The sequence below is a fragment of the Lynx rufus genome, unplaced genomic scaffold (assembly GCF_022079265.1).
Source record: "Lynx rufus isolate CCGP_SWC_20201006 ecotype Redwood Valley unplaced genomic scaffold, mLynRuf1.p SCAF_3, whole genome shotgun sequence".
Lineage (NCBI taxonomy): Eukaryota > Metazoa > Chordata > Mammalia > Carnivora > Felidae > Lynx > Lynx rufus.
This window is the reverse complement of record NW_025814845.1, coordinates 159,097,904-159,125,629: the sequence shown is the minus strand read 5'-3', so window position 1 is coordinate 159,125,629 and position 27,726 is coordinate 159,097,904. Positions and strand designations below refer to the sequence as shown.

The 27,726-nt window shown below is 36.4% G+C and overlaps 1 protein-coding gene and 1 pseudogene across 1 annotated transcript in view; both read right to left on the bottom strand.

The window, feature by feature from the left end:
* Positions 1-5,873: 5,873 nt before the first annotated feature.
* Positions 5,874-27,726, bottom strand: part of ADAM9 (ADAM metallopeptidase domain 9) — a 145,294-nt gene continuing 123,441 nt past the window's right edge. The window contains exons 17-22 of the mRNA XM_047091084.1: positions 23,766-23,846; positions 23,368-23,473; positions 15,383-15,524; positions 13,568-13,655; positions 8,576-8,643; positions 5,874-6,935 (exon numbers count right to left, since the gene is read on the bottom strand). Coding sequence (XP_046947040.1) covers positions 6,842-6,935; positions 8,576-8,643; positions 13,568-13,655; positions 15,383-15,524; positions 23,368-23,473; positions 23,766-23,846 — 579 coding nt within the window. The 3' untranslated portion in view covers positions 5,874-6,841. The remainder of the gene's footprint in view (positions 6,936-8,575; positions 8,644-13,567; positions 13,656-15,382; positions 15,525-23,367; positions 23,474-23,765; positions 23,847-27,726) is intronic.
* LOC124520296 (heterogeneous nuclear ribonucleoprotein A1-like) lies at positions 24,854-25,963 on the bottom strand (annotated as a pseudogene).

The window sequence follows — 27,726 nt, the reverse complement described above, 5'->3', positions numbered from 1 at the left end:
ACCATATGATGCAGCAACTCCTCTTCTAGAAATATATGTGCAAAAGAAGTGAACACAGACACTCAAACAAGTACAAGTACACATATGTTCATGGCAGCATTGTTCATAATAGCCCACAAGGAGCTGCAACCCAAATATCTATCTACAGATAAACAGATAAACAAAATGAAATACGTATTTATCCACTTATATTCCACACAATAGAATACTACTCAGCCTTAAAAAGAAGAAAATTATGATACATGCTACAACACAGATGAACATTGAGGGAGTTATGTGAAATAAACTAGTCACAAGAAGAAAAATACTCCAGAATTCCAGTTACATGAGGCACCTGGTATAGTCAAATGCACAGAGACACAAAGTAGAATGGTGGTTTCCAAGACTGCAGGGAGAGGGGAAAGAGGAGGTTAGTGTTTAGTGAATAGTACATTCTATGCACTGACACGGGATGGCAAGATTCAGAACAGTAGTGTATAAAAAGGGGAGGAAAATAAGAACATACCTAAAATGTTTGCTTGCATCTAAACCACCTCTAATATATGTTAAAATTTTGTGGATTCTTTATACCTTTCTTTGTACCCTGCCATAATGGACCTCTGTCACTGTCAGCACAGCGGACACTGAATTTTTTTTTTCTTTGACAGCAGGACAAATTATTGTCATAGGTACGCCGGATTAGCTATGTTGGCACAAAGGGTACGTGAGGAGAATCAGGTTTTTGTTTTTATTTTTGTCTGGATTTTGAGTGGAATTCAAGAAGATTCTAGGGTGCTTCTGAGTACAGGATGTGTTGGGGCAGTTTTGTGAGATGGACGACACACCTGCAGGAAAGACTGCCCCCAACCCACGTTCAGAGAGGAAGAGATTTGTCCTTGAGTTCACTGAAATGACCTTCGCCTCTCGGAAGTCACTTGTCTATCCCAACAGAACGCCCCCTAAATGCCGGGTTTCCAGGCTGACCGGCCAAAAGAAACCAGAAGGCAGATCTGAACCGAGTTGGGCCACCGTTTGACAGAAGCAGGCACTCGTTGGAGGAAGGAAAAGAAACACCTTCCTCTGCCCAGACCCAGTGTACCAGGGTCTCCGCTGCCTTACCAGTTCCTGATGCCAGCAAGCTGCGGAGCCCAACAAGCAGCAGCATTAGGAGGAACATGGTGTGGCTTTGGGGCTCCGACAGTGGACTGGGGCGGCGGCCGTTGGGAGCGCTCTAGGGTCGGCGCCGCGGCCGCTCACACGCGCGCATTCGTGGGGCGAAGATCTCGCGAGGCCGCTGCCACGAATGCTAGTCGCCAGCAGCGCACCCACCTGGCTTCCGACCTAAATCCCGCGTGCCAGGCCCGAGAGCCCGCAGCTCCTCTGAGGTTGTCCTGACGTCTCTTCGTGCCTGCGGCGTCGCAGTCGCTGTCCACCACTAAACCTTTCTCTTCGTGTTAACAGACCTAACAGATCTAACGCATTAATTGAACTGTACGCTGTTTTGTATCACACACTTCCAGATGTTTTGAAAAACGTGCAGTACTTTCTGAATTTAAAACTATATGCACGCACGCACAGACACTCATATTTACTAAAGCTCGGTTTCTAAATAAAACAACAACAAAACTAGCCAGATGTGTGAAAGACATTCCAAGAAAGGGAAAAGTTTTGGTATCTCTGAAAAGAGCTTGCTGTGATTTTTTTTTTCCATGCCTACTGCCCAAATGCGCTGTGTAATCAGGCTGTGTCTACTTTTCTTCCAATCTGGTTCTTCAACAGGCCTTGGCTAGAATTCATGTGTTAGCATTCTCTTGTTCACGAACTTCTCAGTACAGTGACTACTCATTCATTCATGTAGTCAACGAGTTGGAGGAGATTCTTAACCATAGTTGCAGTACTTATGTTCCAGTAGAAAAAATTTCCAAATTCCAAGCCCAGGCTGCCGCCTATTTTCTCTTAACCCCCAATGCTTTGGCCACTCCAATTTCTGGTCTTTCCTGAATAAAAATTGCCTTATTCCCTGGGATACAATGTCTCCTCCCTCTCAGCTTCACCTCCAGTCTCTACCTATATGCACTATCTTTTAATTCTTTTGAAGTCCCAAAGAATGAATTAATCAATCATACTAAGTAACAAAGAGGCACACACAGACTAAAAAGCTCCGTGGAAACCAAAAAGCACACTTAGAGAATTACATCGTAAATTGCCATTTGAGATGCGATTTTGCAGACGCATAGGACTTCAACAGGGCCATCTAGGCCTACAAAAAGAATAATATGAGCAAAAATAAGGCAACAAAAATCTACACCCAGCTTGCATCTCAACAGAACAGCCAAAACTAGACTCTAGGCAGTAGTTGAGCCAAAAGATGGTTTCATCTTGCTTCATAGTATTAGAAGAAAAATTACAGTAAGTACTTAGACTTGTCAATTAGTGGTATTTTCAATGAATTCCTGGTTTATTGGTTCTCTTCTTCAACCTTTCCTGTTTCAATCTTTAATAGAGCAGACTTTATATTATTCTTACTGTGTATATAGTTCTCAACGTAACAGTTTTATGTCCCATCCAGAACTTATATATCACAGTGCCTAATATGATATCTGCAAGGTGATCAAGTTTCAGTAAACATTTATGGAATTCAATAAAATGTGATTTGTGCTTAGAAAACCTGGATTGTGCTTAACTATATGGTTAAAGACCCAAGCAACTGCTTAAGACAAAGAGAAAATGCAATATCCTGAGCTATATAATTTTGTGAACATATAGTCAAATAGGGATAAAGTTACATATAATTTATCTAATTATTAAAATGTCTTTATCAGATATTAAAGAAGCCTTTTAATATTTGCAAATTTTGAAGTGATATTTATGGCCAAGAAATTTTACAATTTTAATAGCAATCCAGAATAAATCAAGGCCAAACCTAAGTGAAAAACATATACATATGGAAATGCAAGCTGGTGCAGCCACTCTGGAAAACAGTATGTAGGTTCCTCAAAAAACTGAAAATAGAACTACCCTACGACCCAGCAATTGCACTACTAGCTATTTATCCAAGGGATACAGGTGTGCTGTTTCGAAGGGACACCTGCACCCCCATGTTTATAGCAGCACTATCGACAATAGCCAAAGTATGGAGAGAGCCCAAATGTCCATCGATGGATGAATGGATAAAGAATATGTGGTATACACACACACACACACACACACACACACACACACACACACACACAATGGAGTATTTCTCCGCAATCAAAAAGAATGAAATCTTGCCATTTGCAACTACATGGATGGAACTGGAGGGTATTATGCTAAGTGAGATTAGTCAGAGAAAGACAAATATCATATGACTTCACTCATATGAGGACTTTAAGAGACAAAACAGATGAACATAAGGGAAGGGAAACAAAAATAATATAAAAACAGGGAGGGGACAAAACATAAGAGACTTAAATATGGAGAACAGAGGGTTACTGGAGATGTTGTGGGAAGGGAGATGGGCTAAATGGGTAAGGGGCACTAAGGAATCTACTCCTGAAATCATTGCTGCACTATATGCTAATTTGGATGTAAATTTAAAAATTAAATTAAAAAATTTTTTAAAAAAAGGAAACCATGTACGTAAAAATATATACAAAAATAAAAGAAATTAAATGATTAAAGGTTTTAGAAAAACTTTGTCTTTTTTTTAATGTTTATTTATTAAAATTTTTTTATGTTTATTCATTTTTGAAAGAGAGAGAGCACAAGCAGGGATGGGTCAGAGAGAGAGGCGGACACAGAATCTGTAGCAGACTCCAGGCTCTGAGTGGTCACCACAGAGCCCAACGCGGGGCTCGAACTCACAAACGATGAGATCATGACCTGAGCCGAAGCCAGACGCTCAACCGACTGAGCCACCCAGGCGCCCCTAATGTTTATTTATTTTGAGAGCAAGTGAGTGAGTGAGGGAGTGGCAGAGAAAGAAGGAGAGAAAGAAAATCCCAAGCAGGCTCTGTGCTGTCAGAGCACAGCCCAATGTGGGGCTCCATCTCACAACTATCATGACCTGAGCTGAAATCAAGAGTCAGATGCTTAACCAACTGAGCCACCCAGCACCCCCTTTTAGAAAAACTTCATAAATATTAAAAAATCCAAGGAATTATCTAATTCTGGAAAAAGCTTTGAGTTACATAGTTAAAATATTACTGAGATTTCAGTGATATGAATTACAATAGCAAAAATTGAGACAATACGAGAGAAAGACACAAACATTCTAGTCTTACATGCATTCAGAGGTTTAAACTGAAAGAATCTTCATTTGGGATTGTTTATACTTTTTTTTTTAATGAACACATTAGGTGCACCTGGGTGGCTCAGTCTGTTAAGCATAAAACTTTGGCTCAGGTCATGATCTCGTGATTCATGGGTTTGAGCCCCACATCACAACTCAGCACTGAGACTTCAGAGCCTGCTTGGGATTCTCTCTCTCCCTCTCTCCCTCTGCCCCTCCCCAACTTGTGCTCACTCTCTCTCCCTCTCTCCCTCAAAATAAATAAACTTGACCAAAAGAAGTAAAAATAAATGAACACATTGTTGAAGATTGTGTTTAATTCATTAATGAGGAAAGTGGTAAGGTATTACACCCAGTTCAATGGAGAATCCAAAGATCAGGAATATCGAAATAAAGGTGCCAGTGGAGGCAAAATAGGGAGGGATGTCAGCTCAACCTCTCTCTGCTGGGCAGAATTTACCTTTACATCTATGGACAAGAATTATTTTACATTGCTATCAGTTATCTACAGCTTAAAGCTGTAAAATAGTTCTATAGAATCCTATAGCTAGGAAGGGTAAATTCTCTTCTAGAGTCTAGACTCCAGACAATGCATAGTTTTCCACTGAAGTGGAAACTATATGTCTATATCCTACTGTTCTTTTAAATATTTTTTTTTAATTTTCATTAATTTTTGAGAGAGAGACAGAGACAGAGACAGAGAGGGAAAGACAGAGAGAAAGCACAAGGGGGGGGGGGAGGGGCAGAGAGAGAGACACACACACACACACAGAATCCAAAGCAGGCTCCAGGCTATGAGCTGTCAGTACAGAGCCCAATGCAGGGCTTGAATCCACAAAGGTGAGATCATTACTTCAGCCAAAGTTGGACTCTCAACCAACTGAGACACCCAGGCACCCCATATCCTAACATTCTTTTAATGGACTACCTGGCCCCTGAGTATTTATCCACCCATGTCCTATGTGCAATTTTTAATATATACCAGATTGTTAAAACAGTGTACCATCTTCAGAGAACTGAAATATCAGTCTTCTTCAAAACTAATCTGGTTTCCTTTAATAACAAAAAAGCTACTGTGCATAATTTAGCAGAAATCTGAAAATTAGTGACATAATATCTGTAAAAGTTTGACTAGTAGTTTTATCTAAAACTAATATGATGTTTTAATTAATAAGCTTATAAACAGCTGGGTAATTAGAAAGTTACTGGGTGACACAAAACAGAATTTCAAGTATTTTATTTATTGTAAATGTTATATTTGTATATGTATATATACACAAACCAAATTTTTTTGAAAAACTAATGAAATTCAGTTAATAAACCTATTATTAAACTTTATTATGAAAGGTTATGAAAAATTTTTAAGTGTTCAAAATTTTACCATTCATATCATTTTTTTCCAAAGTAAAAATTCATTTTTTTTACACAGCTGGAATAATAACTACTACACACCACACTTGCTTTTTTGCATTTATCTAAGAAAACCTTTTCTAACTTCTTTTCTCCAGCCTAATTTCTTTGAAAACATTAGTATCAACAGAGACATGATCCAGCACACCTTAGTAAATGTAAACATTCTAAATTATATTAATAGCAAGCTTTGAAGTTTCAGATTTTAAAGTGCTCATAAAATTCTCAAGTGGTTTTATGATATCTCGATTTGACTGAAGATATTATAAGAGCTCCTGCTTTATTACAGCCATGTATCAATAGCATATCTGATTAGTTCTATTAAATACTCCGTACCTTAAAGTTTCATTTATTTAAAATAATGCTATTGTAAAAGAATTCCATGCTTTAACATGATTCATAATAGAAATTCTATTATTAAATTAATTTTGCTAATATTCACTATCCATAGATAAATCCATAGACTCTATTATCCTTAGAATCCATAGAATCATTTATCCATAGAATGATCATAAAAATAGAAGACAATAACTGTATGTGAATACACACATACAAACTTTTAGTATGCTTTGTACTTCCAAAATAAGATTATGATCTCTGAATTGTGGGTTTTGCCCAATCTTCTGAAGACAGAGTGTTCCTTTATTTGTGAAGTGAATGAGACAGACAAGATTATAGCATATGATGATTATTAGTCCGTGCAAGATGAAAAGTATTAGATATTATTGACAGCTAATTAGTTTTCACAGGTATTAGATTATCACGTGTTCAACCAGAAACTACATTAATGACAACTAAGGTCAAAATTCAGAATTACACTTAAGTGCTTAATGACAAAACTTAAACCAATACAGTTAATTTAAGAGTCATTACAATAACATGTTTAAGGTAACATAATCCACATTCAGTACATTAACATCACGGAACGACTGAATAAAACTTATTCAGTGATGGAAATGGAAATGTTATTCTAGATTCCCTGGCTTTACTGTGTTTTGTAGATTTCTCAATTGCCACTACTTGATTTCTGTTTTTCTATGTTAGTAAATTTTGTTTCATGGTATTTTGTTGTCATTCATAGTTGCAGCAGGAAGAAAGGCTTTTCAAGAAAATATCAGGAAAAAAAAAGGATTATCTTAGTTCCCTGAAGATATCTGCAGAAGTAAAGGAAAAAAAAAATCAAGTGAGGGAACTATATAAAGGAGGTGCAGGTGCAGGACGAGCAGGAATTAAATTTCCCTGAGATGATACTTTCGGTTGTGGTGGAGGTGGCCTGTAAGAGGAAAAAAGACAGTTAATCATGTGTTTCAGCTACATGAAATAATACTACTTCATTACAAGCCCAATGTAACACCATCTGTAACACTGCTGACAATTCTTAAGAGTACGTTATATTCTGAGATTATTATTCATCTGATATGCAATGGCTAAAGACAAAAACCAGAGCATAAAATGGAGTAACTACCACAAAGTAATGCTATTCTATAATCAAAAAACATTGTATGAAGGTCCTGGTTTATATATTTTTAAATATAATAGCACATGAAATTGAAAAGACAAACTGCAAAACACACACGAGGTCACTAGCTCCCTGTTGACATAAATAGAGCTGAAATTCCAACTTCCTCAAAACATTACATCCACTCTGAGAATTAAACCTGCTATGACTTCTATACCTGTCCTTAACCTCTCTACCCTTCCTTACCCTCTTCATCTAATTCTAGTATTACTCTACTCCAATAACACACTACCACATTACTTGATGAATATCTGTCTCACGATTTATGTATTCTTCTCTTGATGCACAGCTGGATTTCAATGAACTCTTTATTACATAATAAAGATTATACATGAGGACACTCCCCAGTGTTGCAATTCAATTTTAATTTGAAGGACTTTTGGAGGTGGGAGGGGTAAGATGCATTTTATATACTGCAAAATATCGTAATAAATGCTCCTTCTTTCTGATTTTAAGCCCATCTATTGAGAACTGAAAGATTTTAGTTCTTGTGTTTTTCAGGTCTAGAATTTCCATATAATTCTTTTATTAAAGTTTGTAGTTCTGTGCTGAAATTCTCAATCTTGACTATTAATTCTGTGACATAATTATTACAGTTATTTTAAAGTCTGTGTCTGATAGTGCCACTCACTGGATTGCCCTCTGAGTCTGTTTCTGTGGTCTATTGCTTCTCTTGTTTTAGACACATTGTCTTTTCTTGTGTGTCTGCTTTTGTGATGAGGGGCCAAACACAAAAAAAATCATAGAAATAAAGTTGAGGATCTAGTTTACCCTTACTGCTGGGTCCCAACACAAAACCTGGGATGTTTGCCAGGGTACTTCCTCTTTGGCAGGGCTTCAGTTTTAGTCCCCTCAACCCTGTGAATTTGTTGAAAGCTCTCCTCAGTTTCCTAGTCTCTCCGTTCTCATTTTCAGAATAGGTAAATATGTCCAGGACAGTAAAGTGTTCCCCAAAAGAGGAAATTATCTCCAGACTGCCTTCTCCTGGGCCCCATACTTCCTCATTTCCTTGGTAGTTCTCTCATGCCTTCAAACACATATTTTATTACTCACTGTCTAGCTTTTCTAGCTGTTCCTAATAGGAGGGGCTGGTCTAACCCATCTGGTTTGCCATTGCTGGGTACTTTAAAGGCCCTTGCTTCTGAAACTTACATACACCAAAGGTTGCAGCACCATTTGCTTGTCCTATTCAGACTTCTTTAAAATTTCATTTTGACACTGCACTAATATGACAAAATTTATATCAAAAGTTCTTAAAAGCTTCTCTAAAAATTGGATTCGATCTAAATTGTTGATAATAAATACCTTGTGCTAAATTAAATACAAGGGGAAATATTAGACATTAACCCTGGGTTTTATTCTGCTTAAGTAATCTAAGTAAATTCACTTCAGACCTTGATGGGAACTGCTGAGGCTGCTTGGCTGCATAAGTTGGTACTGGAAATCTGTTTGCATATATAGGCTAAAAAAGGAAGAAACAGTTATTACGACAATGCACTCATAAATTTATTTTCTATACAGTTTATTTTCCATATGAAAGTAATCGATATATTTAAAATTAATGAACAGATTGGGGCACCTAGGAGGCTCAGTCAGTTAAGCATCTAACTCTTGATTTCGGCTCAGACCATGATCTCACAGTTTGTGAGATAGAACCCCGCACTGGACTCTGTGCTGACAGCATGGAGCCTGCTTGGGATTCTCTCTCTCCCTCTCTCTCTCTGAATCCTCCCATGCACACTATCACTCTCTCTCAAAATAAATTTTAAATAAATAGATAACATTAATAAATAGATGACTTACGATGCTGACATTCAAAAATATTTTGCTTATTCAACATTTTGCCACTGAATGTGGACTACTTAATTCTTTTAAGGTTATTTTTTTTTAATTCAATAATACTAAACTATTATAATCTTGGTTTAATCAACTACATTAGTTAAAAGGTAACATGTTTCCTATTTCAATATATTTTAAATAAAAATTTCCAAAAATGTATTGCCAAACATGTATAGTACCTAACTGGTATTGTAAATAGTCCTAATTTACAACGCTTAATTTTGGAATTCATGATATTCTTCCTTGACAAGATAGTTGAAATGAAGTTTTACAATAAAGTGAGAGTCTAAAGCAAATAAGAAAGTAAACAGATAAGCCTCAAATAAGAAAGTAAAAGTAAGAATATTTTTTACACATCACATTTACGTTAGGAAAAGTTAGGGAAGATCAGATGAATTACTGAATCACCGATAATATGATCCTGACCAAGATGTTGTCTATTAACTGCTGTTATTTTCTAAAGCTCTATGAATGACAAAATATGCACAGTGTTGGAGAAGACCTTGAACATTCTCTGGGTCCTGCTGTGGAACAGGTGGTCTATTTTTGGCCCCATAAAATGATTTGCTTTTATTGTGAAAATGGAGAAGGGATGCAAGAAAATGTCTCCATCCCTTTCCATTAACCCATAGAAGCAGCACTTTAAAAGGATAGTTCAACTCCACTTCTTGGAATTTATTTGACATATACTTTTACATGTATGCACAGACCTATACAGAAGGATGCTTGATGCTGCATTTTTTTATGGTAACAAGATTGGAAACAACCGGTTTTTAAATCTGTGATAAATCCATAAGATGGAATGGTATAGATATACAGTTATTAAAAACAATATGATACAGGCTTATTACTCACCAACAGTAGACTAAAATGTTCTAAGTAGAGAACACCTAAAATGCTGGTTAAAATATTAATACGTATAGAAATATCTTAAAGACCAAAAACAGTAAAAGTATGAAAGAGTCCAGAGGATGTAGCAGCATTGGTCCTATGAATATCTTCCATCCTTGGTGGACTACATTATATGTTTTCAAATAATACATAGATCTAGAAGACAAAACCTGGAGCCTGCGTTGGATGGAATGCTGAATCTAAGACCTAACATAAAAAGCCTAGGCCCCTGAAGGGCAATGTCCTCACTGGATTAACTCAGTGAAGAAACACCTGTCCCGAAGAACAGTGGGGGAACTGCCTAAATAGACGGTGGTGGTGGTAGAAGGGGAATAAAAGAAAATAATCTCTGTGGGTAATTTCTAAACACATACCCATCCTCACAAGGGTTTGGGGGGCCAGAGTTCATAACACCTGTGCGGCCCAAAATACCAACAAAAATTTTAATTTAGAGAAGCTGAAATTGACCCCAGGCATGTGGCCAAGGGAAATATACACACTCTCTGTAGGAACTCTATAATCCAGGACTGAAATAAAATTTCATATAAAATTCTCCCATATAAAATTCCAGAGAATATGAGTTTACAATCAGTATCACAAAGCACACTAACAAATAAGCCACTGTAAGAATCAGTAGAAATAACAAACCAAGACTGCACACATTAAAATGATCAGATAAAGCACAAAAAGTAGGTATTTTTATGTTTCAAGAAATGAATGCTTTTTAAAAAAAAATGAAGCTACAAGAAACTATCACAAATAAGTGGCAGATTTGAATATAATTTATGTAACAATGTATCTAAACACAAGCAGAAGAGAAAAATGACATGGGACAAGAAGGAAACTAAATCAGCCCAAAAAAATAGAAGAGGATTTGTGGTGTGGGAAGAAAACAGAAAAAAAAAAAAAAAAAAAAAACAGGAAAATTAAAGATCATAAAGTCATATGGTAGAAAAACTACATTAATAATTGCAATCAACATAAAGTCTCCAGTTAAAAGACAAATATTTTGGGGGTGCCTGGGTGGCTTAGTTGATTAAGCGTCTGACTTCAGCTCAGGTCATGATCTCACGATTCGTGGGTTCAAGCCCCGCGTTGGGCTCTGTGCTGATGGCTCGGAGCCTGGAGCCTGCTTCCCTCTCCCTCTCCCTCCCCCTTTCCCCCTCTCCCCCTCTCCCCCTCTCCCCCTCTCCCCCTCTCCCCCTCTCCCTCTCCCTCTCCCAAAACTAAATAAACATTGGGGCTCCTGGGTGGTTCAGTCAGTTAAGCGTCAGACTTCAGCTCAGGTCACAATCTCAGGGTCGGTGAGTTCAAGCCCCGCATCGGGCTCTGGGCTGATGGCTCAGAGCCCGGAGCCTGCTTCCAATTCTGTGTCTCCCTCTCTCTCTGCCCCTCCCCTGTTCATGCTCTGTCTCTCTCTGTCTCAAAAGTAAATAAAGGTTAAAAAAAAAAAAAAACTAAATAAACATTAAAAAAAACTTTTTTAAGACAAATATTTTTTAAAAAATTTTAAATAAAATATTGTGTTTATAAGAGACAACATTAGGACAAAAAATTACATGTAACAGATATAAGGTAATATGAAACAAAAATAAAAAGCTGATATTGCTGTATTCATATTTCAAAAACGGGTTTGAGAAGAGAGATGATCTTTCCCAATTTCATAAATAAGGACTCTGACTACCAACAGCTGAAAACCTTTAAAAACAGCTATCAGGAACTGCTTTAAGTACTTCTCACAATCAACATGAAAGATGTCACTGGAAGAACATGGAGAAATATTTAAATATGCCAAGGGGGGGGCGGCTGGGTGGCTCAGTTGGTTAAGCATCTGACTTCAGCTCAGGTCATGATCTTGTGGTTCGTGGGTTCAAGCCCCACATTGGGCTCTGTGCTGATAGCTCAGAATCTGGAGCCTGTTTCAGATTCTGCCTCCTCCTCTCTCTCTGCCTTCTCCCTGTTCCCTCTCTCTCAAAAAATAAATAAACATCAAAAAAAAAAAAAGGTTTTTTTAATATGCCAAGGAAACTGAAAGCTTTCCCACCAAGATCAGGAATATAAGGATGCTTGCTTTTACCACTGCTATGCAACATAGTACTGGAAGATCTAGCCAGAGCAACTGGACAAGAAAATTATGGAAATAAAAGACATCCAAGTCAGAAAGAAGTAAAACTACCTCTATTCACAAATAACATGATCCTATGTAACAGAAAATCCCAAAGGGTCCACAAGAAAGCTACTAAAGCTAATAAATGAATTCAGCAGAGATACAGGAAGTAACATGAACATGCAAAATCAGCAATGAAAAATCCAAAACGGAAATTAAGAAAGCAGTTCCATTTACAATAGCATCCAAAAGAATAAAACACCTAATAATAAACTTAACCAAGAAAGTTGAAGACTTGTATACTGAAAATTACAAAACACTGCTGAAAGTAATTAAAGTAGACCTAAATAAATGCAAAGACAACTGGTGTTCATGGGTTCAAAGTCTCAACACTGTCAAGATATGTCAATACAACCCAAAGTGATCAACAGATCCAACACAACACCGATCAAAATTCTGCCTTTTTTGCAGAAATGGAAAAGTACATTCCCAAATCACATGGAATCAAAGGGGCCTTAAATAACAAAAAATCTTGAAAAAGAAGAAAAAAGTTGCTGGACTCACAATTTGCAATTTCAAAACTCATTATAGCTCTACAATAATTAAATCATGTAGAACTGCCATAATGATGGAAATACGGTCCAAATGAGTAGAACTGAGAATATAGAAAGAAACCTATACATCTATGGCCAACTGCTTTTCCACAAGGTGCTAAACCTACTCAACGAAGAAAGAATAGTCTCCTCAACAAATAGGGCCAAGACAAATAGATTTCTACATGCAAAAGAATGACATTGAACCCTATTTCATATCATATACAAAAATTACTCAAAATGGATCAAAGACCTAATAATAAGAACTAATATCATAAGCCTCTTAAAACATACAAGTAAATATTCATGACCTTGGATTTGACAATAGATTGTTAGATATGACATCAAAACACGAGCAATAAAGGGAAAAAAAGATAAATTGCACTTCATAAAAATTAAAATCTTTTGTGCACCAAAGGATATTATCAACAAAGTGAGAAGACAGAATGGAAGAAAATATCTGCAAATCATGTATCTGGTAAAGTGTTAACATCCAGAAGTTCAAAACATTTGAAGTAATATCATATATTTTTTAGGGATATATGCATATGAAAAAGAAGGATATTATCCTAGTATTCCCTAAAACACTCAGAGGAACAGTGTTTACTGTTCCATTACTGAGACAATTAGGCCTATTGCAGAAGCTCAGCACTAGGTCTTTGGCCACACGCCCTAGGGAAGCCAGGTATTAAAAACAGAAAGATAGCAGACACAGAAAAACATAGTGACAGTATAGATCCCACGTCATTTCCCAATCTTGATTTCAGGACAAAGCATTCCTAATGTCTACATATCTTCTCCCGACTTCTCTGAGCCAGGGACCCTACCCAGAGACCACACTCTTAAATTATAAAGAAATCATCAATGCTTATTTCTATATCCATGTAACAATAATTTTTTTTCATTTTTAGCAACGTGATACCATAATAAATTTTGTTTGTTTGTCTGAAACTTACAGCTTCTCTGGGAGGAGTCACTGAAGAAACAGGTCGAGGAACACTCGCTGGCTGTCTAGAAGCTTTCGCTTGATTTTTGCCATCTGATCTGAAAGAGACAATTACTTTTCAGCCAAGGTAAGATTAGAACATTTCTACATAATATGTAGAAAATGACATTGCATTTTTTTCAAATATAGAATAATGATGTCTGCAGTGGTGGTAATGATGATCATGATGATAGTTAAAACTTTTATGGCACTTTTAACCGCTTTCACGTATTTTCAATCCTTACAGCACTGGAAAGTTTTGTTAACTCCACTTTACAATTAAATAAACTAAAATTCTAAGAAACTATAAAATTTGGCCAACTAGGCCAGTGTTTCCAAACGTTTCTCTTCAAGTGTTCCTAAAATCAAAAAGCAAATGCATATTCTTAGGCTGAATACACAAAATGTTAAGTAGTCACTCTAAAAATTAGGAAGTCCAAGAGGAGCAAACAAGCTGGTTGGAAAGATACCAATTAAATTTTAGACATGCTGAGGCAACAGCAAGTCAGCTCAATAGAGATGCATAGGAGAGAGCTATGATTATGGAACTAAAATTTCAGAGATGCAGACTGGAGAATTATCTATGGATTGGTCAGTTTGAGTGTGACGGGAAGTAAGAGAAAGAAAGAATAGGAGATAAATCTGTTTTAGAATACGTTAAAAATTAAAAATCACATCAGAGTACTCTACCAAAATATATTAAGTAAGAAATCATTATCATGATAAACTATTTTTATTATAATAAAAACTCATTTTTAAATAATTACATTATGCTAACAATGGACTATGGATTTTGTTAATAATCTCCCATTTAATCCTCATATCAACCCTAAGAGACAGGTAATATTATCCCTATTTCAGAGGAAATAAACCGAAGTTCAGAGAGCTTTATTTATTATTCCAGTTCACAATTCTAGCATATGACAAGCTAGATCTTAGATCTGATTACAAGGCCAGTATGCTATATGTTATATTCGAACATGCTGTATGTTCTATTCGAAAGCCAACATGTTAGAAGTGATAGTTGAGAGACAGTCGTGCAGGAGTCCAACACATAGACCAGAAATGTCAGGTGTCTGAATTATAATAGCCCTTCCTTCCATCAAAACTAATTTCTTAAAAACTTATGATTCACAAAATAGGAGTGCATGGTGATTCAGTCAGTTAAGCAACCGACTTTGGTTCACGTCATGATCTCACTGTTTGTGAGTTCAAGCCCCGCGTCGGGCTCTGTACCGACAGCTCAGAGCCTGGAGCCTGCTTCAGATTCTATGTCTCCCTCTCTCTCTGCCCCTACCCCACTTATGCTTGCTCTCTCTCTCTCTCTCTCAAAAATAAACATTTAAAAAAAATTATAATTCACAAAGTATGTTTTCAGTATTAAATATTCTTCCTTTATGAGAACTGATACTTGAAATATACATGGAAAAAAAATTTTGACATTTATATTTTTTATCTTTCACCCATATTTTAACATCTAATTAAGAAGCTCAAGTCAGAAGCTATAGCCCCAAATTATACTTACCCGACTATCAGAAATCAATGTCAAACAAATGAAGCCTAAGGGCCATTTTCAGTAGCATACAGGCTGGTCATTATAATCTTTTCCCTCACCATTATAAGAGGTGGCTGAATCACCACTATCCTTTAACCTCTGCTAATTATGTCAAAAAAATAGAAAGAACCCTTAGAACTCTATTTTTAAACCAACCTCTATGATATGACTGTCATCATTAATAATTACTTTAAATTCTTTATTATGAATTTAAAAAAAAAATTTAAGTACTCATATGTTTGTGATCTCTTCTTTCTGAAGTAGCTTTTCCATAGTTGATCTCTTTTGATGAAGACAAAAGCAGCAAACACAATAAGGGGAACAATTACAAAGAAGAATACCAGAAGTCCATCTCTCAATGCAGTACTCTTTTCTAGAGAAAAGAATTTTATATTAATGGTCATTAAATTAGAAGTTAAATTATTAACTAAAACATACTAGGTGATTATAAATGTTTTACATTAATTTTCACATTGTTCAAAAGTCAAACTGACAGAAACAATTCATTGAGAAGTCTTGCTTATACCTCTTCCCTAACTACTTCATCTTTGCCTTTCCATTAGATAACCACTTTCATTAGTTTCTTACAGTATTCCTTCATGCAAACATAAGCAAAAATAAAGTATGCTTTTATTGCCAACCCTTTCTTACACAAAAGGTAGCATATCATAAACACTATGGAGCACATCATTTTTTTTTGCTTCTATGTACATCTTCCCAAACCATACAGAGGACCACCTCATTTTCTATACAGCTATACAAAACTCCATTACAAGGATGTCCTACAGTTTATCTAGCCAGTGCCCTACCGATACTTTTATTTTTCCTATCTTTTGCTATTCTAAAAAAAATGCTATAATAAATAACCTTGTACATATATCATATCATATTGACACAGCCATATGTATAGAATAATTTTGCAGAAGTAGAATTGCTGTATCAGAGAGTAAAGGCATTCATCATTTTTTAAGGCACTGTTAAACTGTCCACCACAGTGGTGGTTACAATTTAGCATGCCAGCCAGCAATATATCAGAATTCCTCATTGTATCACCCATAGAGTCAACCTTCTGCATTTTTGCCAACCTGTTAGGTGAAAAATTGTATCTTATATAATTTTAATTTACATTTTTTTTTATATTATGAGGAAAACAACTGTTCATGTGTAAGGAAATACTGTATTTCTTTTTCTATCCAATCTATTTTTCTATTGGACTATTGGTTTTTTTCTTCTCAGTTTCTAAAGGTTCTTTATACATTAGGAAACTAGCTTTGTCTGTGATATGAGTTGGAAATATTTTTCCTATTTTATCATTTGTCTTAGGATCCAATGCTTTTCTCTATGCATACATTTATTGTTTTTAGGTATTTAATTTTATCAATATTATTTTTTCTGGTTTCTAGGTTGTAAGTCTTATTATAAATTTTAAAAATTCATTAATTCATATTAATTTGATATATTCCATGTTCTTTAGGAAAAGAAAAAATATACTAAATATAAACAGCAGTGGTAAACTATAAAGTTGTCTATAAAATATTAAGTTTATAAAAGTACCAAAACTTTCTGTTAAAGCTTGTATGAAACTACATGAAATAGAATTCAACCCAATTAAAAATAAGAATATAAAAAATTAAAGTCAGTTTGATGTCTCATTTCATACTTACTAATGAGTAGACAGAATTTAAATTAAAGCAACCAACACTGACAAGGTTATATTGAAACTGATACCTTCATACTATCAGTGACATTAACATAAATTCATTTGGAATTGTGGTCAAGAACCATAAAAAGGATTATACCTTCAACCTAATAAGCTCATTACTGGCAATCTATCCTTCAACTGGAAAAAATGCATAAGTATTAGTATGTTCTCAGTGCATATCAAAAACTTAGAAACCTAATGTCAAATAACTAGAAAACAGCTAAGTCAAGTTATAGCACACCCACTCAATGGAATGATAAAGAGCCACTGAGGTCCATACATAGTTCCAACTTCCCACTTCTAGTCAAGATGGAATAACAGGGACCAGATTTATCCTGTGAGCTAAAATAACCAGAAAACCAGGCAAAATACATTAAGCAACAGTTTTCAAGACATTGGGCACATCAGGTAACAAAGAAAAGTGATCCCTGAGAGAAAACAAATAAGGTGAGCTTTGCTGCTCAGGGAAAGCTAACAGATCATAATGACAGTGAGGGAAGCTCAGTGGTCTCCTTGAATTGAGGAGATGGAGCTGGTTGTCTGAGGAGGCCAAGGCAGCTAGAGTTCATGGAGCAAAGTACTGGACAGGAGAGCTACACAGACAGAACTTAAAAGATCTGCAAAGGGCCCCTCTCAAATATTTAGTTGAGTACCGATCAATGTATGCATGTAAAGAAAACACCTGAAGCCAGAGAAAGAATCCTCTAAAAGGATCAGTGGGAACAAACCACACAGGTCACATAGAATGAGGAAGAGTGCCTCTTCCTACCATTCACAGTAGAAAACTTCATCATCAATGTGGCACTGAGTGGAATAAACAGAAGGCTTTTTGCCTCAGTAATGGGACAAAATTAGCCCTAGACTAATTGCTGTTCAAGTCCTGCTTAATAGAGCTTAAAAGCAAGACCCAGAAGGATCAAACTATGTCCAAGTAACATCAGCACTCAAGAACAAAGTTCATCAATAGAAATCCCAAAATACCTAGTATCCAACAAGGCAAAATTCACAGTTACTGGCATCCAGTTAAAAAAAAAAAAAAAATTACTGGGCATGCAAAGAAGAAACATATGACTCAAAATGAGGAGAAAAATCAAGAAAATGATACAGATGATAGGATTAGTAACAAAAACACTGTAAGTTATTATAATTGTATTATAACTATATGTTCAAGAAGCTAAAGATTGAACATGCTACGTAGAGATATGAAAGTAATGAAAAAAACTAGAACTTATAAAAACTACAATGTCTATGATAAAAACACACTGGATGGAATTAATGGCAGATCAAACATCAGAGAATAAGAGTGAATTTGAAGAATAACAATAGACTATTTGAAATTAAATACAGAGAATAAGGAATTAAAAAAAAAATCAAGGCAAAACAGTGAAATGTTAAAGAACTCCAAGTAGCCAAATATACATGCAACTGGAGTCCTGAAGAACGGGAAGAAGAAAGACAGAAAAAAATATCTGAAGAAATAATGACCACAATCTTTCCAAATTTGAAGGGAACTATAAAAGCACAAATCCAAAAATTCCAACAAATCCCAAACACACCAAGGCACATTATAACCAAATACTAAAAACCAGAGATAAAGAGAAAATCTTACAAGCAACCAGACAGTGAAAAAGACACCTAAAAAACCAAAAGACCAAAAAAGAAAAGATGATGGCCAATTTCTCAGGAACAGCAATGCCAAAAGACAATGGAGAAACATCTTTGAAGAAGTAGAAGAGGGAGGGAAAAACTGCCACCCTTTCATAATATAAAGTTAATAAATGTAAGTTAATAATAACTTTACCCAGTTATTATTCAAGAAAGAAAGCAAAATAAAAACTTTTTAAGATACACAAATGCTAAAAGTATTTGTCACTGGTAGAGCTGCATTACAAGAAATGTGAAAAGAAGTCCTTCAATCAAAAATTGAATGATACCAGATGGAAATATAATTTTCAGAAATGAAGACCACCAGAAATGGTAATTATGTGGGTAAATATAAAGACCTTTTCTATCATTTAAGCCTCCTTAAAAGATAACCAACTGTTTAAAGCAGAAATAATAACAATGTATGGTAGGGTTTATAACATATACAAAATATGACGGCAATAGCACAAAAGCCAGGAGCAGAGAAAGGGAAGCAACGGAGTGAAGTGGAAAGTATCACATGAAGCAGGGCTGTGATAGAAAAATAGCAATATGATAGATTTAAACCCAAACATCAATAATAAAATTAAATGTAAGTGGTCAATGGGGCGCCTGGGTGGCTCATTCGGTTAAGCATCCAACTTCAGCTCAGGTCATGGTCTCATGGTCTGTGGGTTCGAGCCCCGTGTTAGGGCTCTGTGCTAAGCTGCTCGGAGCCTGGAGCCTGCTTCAAATTCTGTGTCTCCCTCTCTCTCTGCCCCTCCCCTGCTCACACTGTCTCTCTCTCTCTCTCAAAAATAAATAGCATTAAAAAAATCTTTTTAATTAAAAAAAATAATAAATGTAAGTGGTCAAAACAACCAATTGAAATGCAAAGATTGGCAGACTGACAAAAAAAAGCAAAACCAAACTATATCCTGCCTACTAGAAACCCACTTTAAATACAAAGACACAAGTAGATTGAAAATAGAATGAGAAAGGATTTCCCATGCTGATTAATCAAAAGAAATCTGGAGTAGCTATATTAATTTCTAATTGCAAAGCACTGAATATTAACAGGTATAAGGAGAGCTACTTCATAATGATAAAGGGATCAGTTTGTCAACAGAACAGAGCTTCACATTACATGGAACAAAAACTGACAGAACTTCCATGACAAACAGGCAGATTCACAGTTATAATAACACCAGAGATTTCAATATTCCTCTCTCAAAATTGACAGAACAGGTATACAGAAATCGGTAAGGAGATACAAAACTTAAACATCTGTCAACTAACATGAACTAATTATTTATAAAACACTCTAACCAATGATAGCAGAATACACATTCTTTTCAAGTGTACATAAACTAATTATTAAGATAAACCACAATCTGGAACATAAAACAAGTTTTGGAAAATATACAAGTATTTGAGTCATATAAACTATGTTCCTGACTATGGTGTAATAAATGGAAAATCAATAACACTAAGGTATCTAAAAATCCCTCAGATACTTCAAAGCAAAGCATTTTTTAATAACTCATGAGTCAAAGAAAAAAATAAAAATACATTGGAAGTTAGGTTGAGATGAATTAAAACAAAGGCACAACATATCAAAATTAGTGGGATACAAAAAAAAAACAAAAAAACAAAACACCAGTTCTTAGAGGAAAACTGATGGCACTACAACACCTATATTAGAAAAGAAAAAAGGTTTTGGGGTGCCTGGGTGGCTCAGTTGGTTAAGCGTCCAACTTTGGCTCAAGTCAGGACCTCAGGGTTTGTGAGTTAGAGCCCCGCATCAGGCTCTCTCTGCTGTCAGTGCAAAGCCTCTTCGGATCCTCTGTCTCCCTCTCTCTGCCCCTCCCCCGCTCTCTCACAGGAGCACTGTCTCTATGTCTCTCTCAAAAATAAATGAACATTAAAAAAAAAAAAAAAAAAGCAAAGCAAAAAGGTCTCAAATCAATTACCTCATCTTTTACCTTAAGAAACTAGAAAAAGAACCACAAATGAAACCCAAAGTAAGCAGACCAAGAGAAGGACTTGTATCCAGAATAAGGAACTCAAGAAGACAACCTAACTAAAAACCGGACAAAAAGATTTGAACAGACACTTCACCAAAGAAGATATGTGGATGGCAAATAAGTGAACAAAAAAATGTTAATCATTAGTAATCAGAGAAATTCTATTACACTAGAAGGCTAAAATTAGCCATCTACTAGAAGGGCTAAAATTAAAAAGACTGACCACACCAAGTGTTGGAGAGGATGTGGAGAAATTAGAGCCCTCCCATGCAGCTGGGGAGAATATAAAGTGGTACAACCACTTGGGGAAACAGTTTGGCAATTCCTTAAAATGCTAAACATAAGCACACTCTATGAACAACCATTCTACTTTGTAATTACCCAAGAGAAAGCAAGCATATATTCTCACTAGGAAGATACTGGTGAACAAGGAGCTCATTCATAGTCTATCAGGGAAAAAAAAAAAAAAATTAGTCAGTAACTAATTACTATAGAATGTGATAGTGCTTACAATAAAAGGAGAACAAATAAAGAAAGCACATTTATTCAGATTTCCACAGTCAGGGGAAACTTTCTAGAGAAAGTAAGGTATAAACTGAAGTCTGAGTAGCAATTAGCCAAGTTTCTACAATGTGACTATAATACTGTATGAAGACCAGAGGTAAAAGAGTAGCCTGTTAAAGGAAACAAAAGCAGTTACAATGTCTTTTTTTTTCCTTTTAGAGAGAGAGAGAACACATGCGAGACTGGGGGAGAGGGGCAGAGGAAAGGAGAGAGAGAATCTTTTTTTAAATATTTACTTATTTTGAGAGGATCGGGAGGGCTGGAGATAGAGAGAGAAAGAAAGAAAATCTCAAGCAGGCTCTGAGTTGTCAGCATGGAGCCCAATGCAGGGCTCAATCCTACAACCCTGGAATCATGACCTGAGCCAAAATTAAGAGTCAGACACTCAACCACTCAACCCTCAATCAACTGAGCCACCCAGCCGCCACAAGAAGTTTACCATGTCTTAAGCAGAGTGAAAGGAGGGAAGAAAGTTAAGCTAGAGGCAAATCATGCAAAGCATTTAAGCCAGGTTAAGGATTTCTGGACCTCATTCTAATAGCAATGTAGAAGCACTGAATTTATTTAAGTTTATTTATTTATTTTGAGAGAGAGAAAGACACAAGCAGGGGAGGGTCAGAGAGAGAGGGAGAGAGAATCCCAAGCAGGCCCTGCACTGTCAGCACAGAGCCCACGTGAGGCTCAAACTCAACCTGAGCCAAAACCAAGAGTCGGATGCATAACCAACTGAGCCGCTCAGGCACTCCAAGAAGCACTGAATTTAAAGCACGACACAGACATAATCAAAACTAATTCTTGACGAAAAACACTAAAATTCTGTAATGTAATGGAATATTTCAGTTATCAAAAAGTATGACAGTGTGCCTGGGTGGCTCAGTAGGTTGAGCATCCAACTCTTGATTTTGGCTCAGGTCATGATCCCAGGGCGTGGGATCGAGCCCCACATCAGGCTCCACACTGAGCATGGAGCCTGCTTAGGATTTTCTCTCTCTCTCTCTTTCTCTATCTAGATCTCTCTCTCTCTCTCGCAAAAAAAAAAAAAAAAAAAAAAAAAATTAAATTACATTAAAAAAAAGAATACAGGGGCGCCTGGGTGGCTCAGTCGGTTAAGCGTCCGACTTCAGCTCAGGTCACGATCTCGCGGTCCGTGAGTTCGAGCCCCGCATCGGGCTCCGGGCTGATGGCTCGGAGCCTGGAGACTGCTTCAGATTCTGTGTCTCCCTCTCTCTCTGCCCCTCCCTCGTTCATGCTCTGTCTCTCTCTGTCTCAAAAATAAATAAACGTTAAAAAATTAAAAAAAAAAAAAAGAATACAATCTGGCCATTTGCAATGACGTGGATGGAGCTAGAATGTATTATGCTAAGCGAAATGGAGAAAGACAAATACCATATGATTCCACTCATTTGTGGAGTTTAACCAACAAAACAGATGAACTTATGGGAAGGAAAAAAAAGAGACAGAGAGACAAACCATAAGAGACTTTTAAGGTGGGTGGGGAATGGGTTAAATGGGTGATGAGTATTAAGGAGGGCACTTGTTTTTGTTTTCTTTTGTGTTTAGAGAAAAAGAGAGGGCACAAGTGGGGGAGAGGGGCAGAAGGAGAGAGAGAAGAGAATCCCAAGTAGGTTCCACACTCAGCACAGAGCCCAACACAGGGCTTGATCCCACAACCCTGGGATCATGATTTGGGCCTAAATCAAGAGTCAGATAGTCAACTGACTAAGCCACCCAGGTCCCCAAAGGAGGGCACTTGTTATGATGAGCACTGGGTGTTATATGTAAGTGATGAATCACTACATCCTACTCCTAAAACCAATATTACACTGTATGCTAACTACCTAGAATTTAAATAAAAATTGGAAGGGAAAAAAAAGAGTACACTTACCGTGATAGACACTGAGTGATGGACAGAACTGTTAAATCATTATATTGTACAGCTGACACTAATATAACATTGTATGTTATACTTGAATTTTAAAAAATAAATATAAATTATAAAATAAACAGCTGAAAAATAAAATAAAATAAAATTCTGTAAAGTAGTATGAAACATGGATTACAGGAAGCAAGATGGGGAAGAGGGAGCCTAGTTAGGAGGCTATCCTGTAAGTCCAGACAAGAAATTGAAGGTAATGAATAGGGATTTAAAAAAAAAATGGAAACATTCATGAGAAATTTAGGAGGCAGAATCAACATATTTAATGTATAACCAATGTGGGAAATAAGGGAAAGGTACAAGGATGCCCACTTTCTGACATGGGCTACTGGACAATCACACTAATTTTCTTCTATATACTTGCCATTGTATGTAGGTCCGCTGTCCACACTTCCTCCATATCCTTTAGTCTCACAATTTGGGGGAGCCCAGCCATTATCACAGTGACAATTCTTATTGCTATTACATACCTTCAAAACAATAAAAAAAAAAAAAAACCACTTTGGTTAATTGTGAATATTGTGAATTGGTTAATTGTGAATATCTACATCATAAACTCAAGAATGGAAACCAAGAAAAAGGATAAAATTCATGCAAATCCACAGGCACTCACTCTTTTTAAGAATGAAAAATTTGTCAGGTATCTAAATTCCCCAATATCTAAAAACCTAAAAATCTTGGGAAGTCTCACCTAACCCTCACTGAGAAGTCTCATGATTCAGCACTAGTTTCATGAACAAACCAGAAGAGAGTGTTACCTACCCCATGTCCATGACACTTTTTCTGAATATCACAGTCATAATTCAAAACAGAAGCATTTACACACTGGAAGTTTCTACAGATCTGGACAAAAAAAAAAAAAGAAGAAGAAGAAGAAGTAATGAGTAATGAGTAAGGAAAAACAGAACACATTAATCAAGTGCCCAGAAAAGAAGAGCTAGGCACACACTATTTCACGGTGACTTTTTTTAAACTTTCAAGGAATAGCTAACTTTCATATTATATATTTGAAAATGTAAAAAAGTAAGTGAAATTAACATAGAATTAACAATCAGAAAAGAGAAGGATGACACAAAGGCCAAAAACAACGATAAAATTATAATCCATCCTTCCATACAAATATAAATGCGAAAAGCCCAAGTAAAATATTCACAAATGGACTTTTCCAAATCAAAAGTAACCAGATAGAGTTGATACCACTCTTATAAAAAAGGCTCAATGATAGGAAATCTATTACCATAAAACTTCAGATAAACTGTCATTAGTACAAGATATCAAAACAGTATTTCACAAAGTTTAAAACACAATTAAATTTTTAAAATTCTTCCAAAACAAGAATAAAAGTATACTTTGTTGATAAGACAAAACCTATCTACCAATATCATGATTAATGATGAATTAATAGAGGCATTTCTATTAAAATCACTATTGAAAATAAATCATTATTATCTTATATAGTTCTAGAAATTCTACTTCACGCAATGAGATATGAAACAGAAATGAGTCCTAAATACTGAAAGAGATATAAAAAGTATTATTATATACAAAAAACATTACAGACTCAAAGGAATCAGCTAAAAACTTACTATAAATTTTCTCAGTTTCCAGAAAAAAATTTTAATTTATTTTAATTAATTTATTTATTTTTTTTAAAAAGAGACATGTTTATTCAGCATCACGATCAGACGATTACATTTAGCAATCAACAGCATGGGTGCAAAAAAAAAAAAAAAAAGTCTACATTAAAACCCTTTGTTGGAATGCTTTACACTTTCCACAAAACAGAAACTAAAATAACCTGTTATGCAATTAGTCACAAATACAGTCGAGTTTTTTGCCCATACACTTGAGTATTGTCTAAAACATGTCTTCTTTGTAGCAGCTAGGCCCAGCAACCACTGTGCTTGGCTGAGTTCACAAATCTGTTGTAACCTGTAGCTTCCCTGTCACTTCTCTGGCTCTCCTCTCCTGCTAAGCTTTGTTTCCTGGCAGTAATTAAAATCTTCTGCCACTGCTATAGCTACTGCTGCTGCTGGAACCGCCACAGCCACCTTGGTTTCATGGTTTGGCAAAGTATTGGCCTCCACCACCATAGGGACCAGAGCTTCTGCCTCCAAAATTTCCTCCTTTCATGGGTCCAAAATTTGAAGATTGATTGTTGTAACTGCCAAAATCATCATAGCTTCCACCACCTCCAAAGTTGCTTCCATCATTACCAAATCCGTTATAGCCATCCTCACTGCCACCATGTCCACCACACCTCGACTGCCACCAAAGCCACCTCGCCCAATTAAGTTTCCTCCATGGCCAAAGTTGTCATTCCCACCAAAACCACCGCCACGACCACCACCGAAGTTCCCAGGACCACTTCGACCTCTTTGGCTGGAGGAAGCACTAGCCATCTCTTGCTTAGATAAAGCTTTCCTTACTTCACAGTTGTGGCCATTCACAGTACAGCATTTTTGAATGACAATCTTGTCTACAGAGTCATGGTCATCAAATGTTACAAAACAAACAACCTTTCTTTTTGCCACTGCCTCGGTCAGTCATGGTTTCAATCACTTCAATTTTCCCATACTGTTCAAAATAATCTCTTAGATGATGTTCTTCAGTGTCTTCTTTAATGCCACCGACAAAAATCTTTTTCACAGTTAAGTGGGCACCAGGTCTTTGAAAATCTTCTCTAGAGACAGTCCTCTTTGGTTCTACAACTCTTCCATCCACCTTGTGTGGCCTTGCATTCATGGCTGCATCCACCTCTTCCACAGTGGCATAGGTGACAAACCCAAAGCCTCTGGAACGCTTGGTATTTGGATCTCTCATTACCACACAGTCCATAAGCGTTCCCCATTGCTCAAAATGGCTCCTCAGACTCTCATCGGTTGTTTCAAAGCTCAAACCTCCAATGAAAAGCTTCCGCAGCTGTTCAGGCTCTTTGGGAGACTCTGACTGAGACATGACAGCGGTGGGAGGGGAGACTTTGACGATGCTTACTCGGGGGCATCCACGGGCAGAAAGGATTAATCTAACAAACATATCTCCAGAAAAAAATTTTTATTGAAAAGCTGTTCTTTTGTGGTAAGTTAGAAAAAAAGGCTAACTTTTCTTAAAGACTGTGGAGTGCTATTTTAAAATTTTTTTAGGCAACCAACTACACAAAATCAGAACGTTTAAATGCTCTAATGAAATAAAGGACAATCAGAGAACAATGCAATATCAATAGCTACCTTCATTATTCTAAAAATACATAGGTTTCAACATTATTGTAGAGTAAGAGGATCCCCAAATTGTCTAATAATTTTCAACTAATTTTTTTTTTTAATTTTTTTTTTCAACGTTTTTATTTATTTTTGGGACAGAGAGAGACAGAGCATGAATTGGGGAGGGGCAGAGAGAGAGGGAGACACAGAATCAGAAACAGGCTCCAGGCTCTGAGCCATCAGCCCAGAGCCTGACGCGGGGCTCGAACTCACGGACCGCGAGATCGTGACCTGGCTGAAGTCGGACGCTTAACCGACTGCGCCACCCAGGCGCCCCTCAACTAATTTTTAAATAAGAAGTATATTTATATGATTAGGCATTTTTAAAGTACAAAAGATTCCACAGTAATAAGTAACTCCTCACCTGTCCTCCATCCACCCATTTCTCCAAATAAAGATCTCAAAATACTTTTTTTATATATCTATAAGCTTTTGAGGAGATATTTACCAATAACTTTCCCATTCAGCTAAAAGGAGACTTTTCTTTCAATAAATAATTTATAGTGGATGCTTGAAGCATTAAATAAGGTCATAGAAATAAGATGGAATGTGTTGATATCTGGCAGACTTACTTTAGGGAACAGAAAACTTCCAAGTTCTTAGTGGAAAAGGGTGTTCTGATTGGCATTGTTTACTTTGTGGAACGGGTAGAACCAAACTGGAAGGAACACCCTGATAAATTGCTTGAAGGGATGAAGTAAGCCCATCCTCTCCAACACTACCGAGCCCACACCACCAACAACAACCACAAGTAAAGGAGGGCGGATGAAGTTAACTACAGGACTCACTTACTAATGTCAGGATATGAGTTTGAAGCCAAAGCTGAACTACCTGGGATAATAAAAAAGAAGCTAGAGTTCTCTTTTCCCACTTACTGTTTAGCTCCTCCCCTAAAAAAAAATGTTGAATAAATATATAAAGAATATAGACCTGAACTAGTACCAAATTATCAGCCTGCTCAAAGTCCCCAGAGTCCAGCCTTTGGTAGAGACCAGAAGGACAGGACCCAACCTATCCTATTTTATGGCTACAGAAAATGTTTGGTGTTTTGTTCCATCAGTATGTTAGTGTAGGTACACATACCAAGCATTTGCTATCCTTGTACATAAACACTGACATACTAATACAACACAAAAAGAAAATATTTTTGAATAAAACACAAAAAGATAAAAGCCCTTAAAATACAGTAATCATCGGAATTTAAAGCCAGTATTTTTTCAACACCACCACCAACAACAACAAAATAGCGTGTGAGGGATTGGAAGTAATAGAGGTACATCAGGGAGAAATCAGCAGATACTATTTTGCTTCTTGACATCATTGGGGAAAATAAATTAATGTGTTTCTCTTGCTATTAAAAAAAAAAACTAGTATAACAGAAAGAAAAAGGTATATAACCTCCATATCAAACTCATACAAACACTCAAACACAATTTGTGCAATACAACAAGAGAGGAAGATAA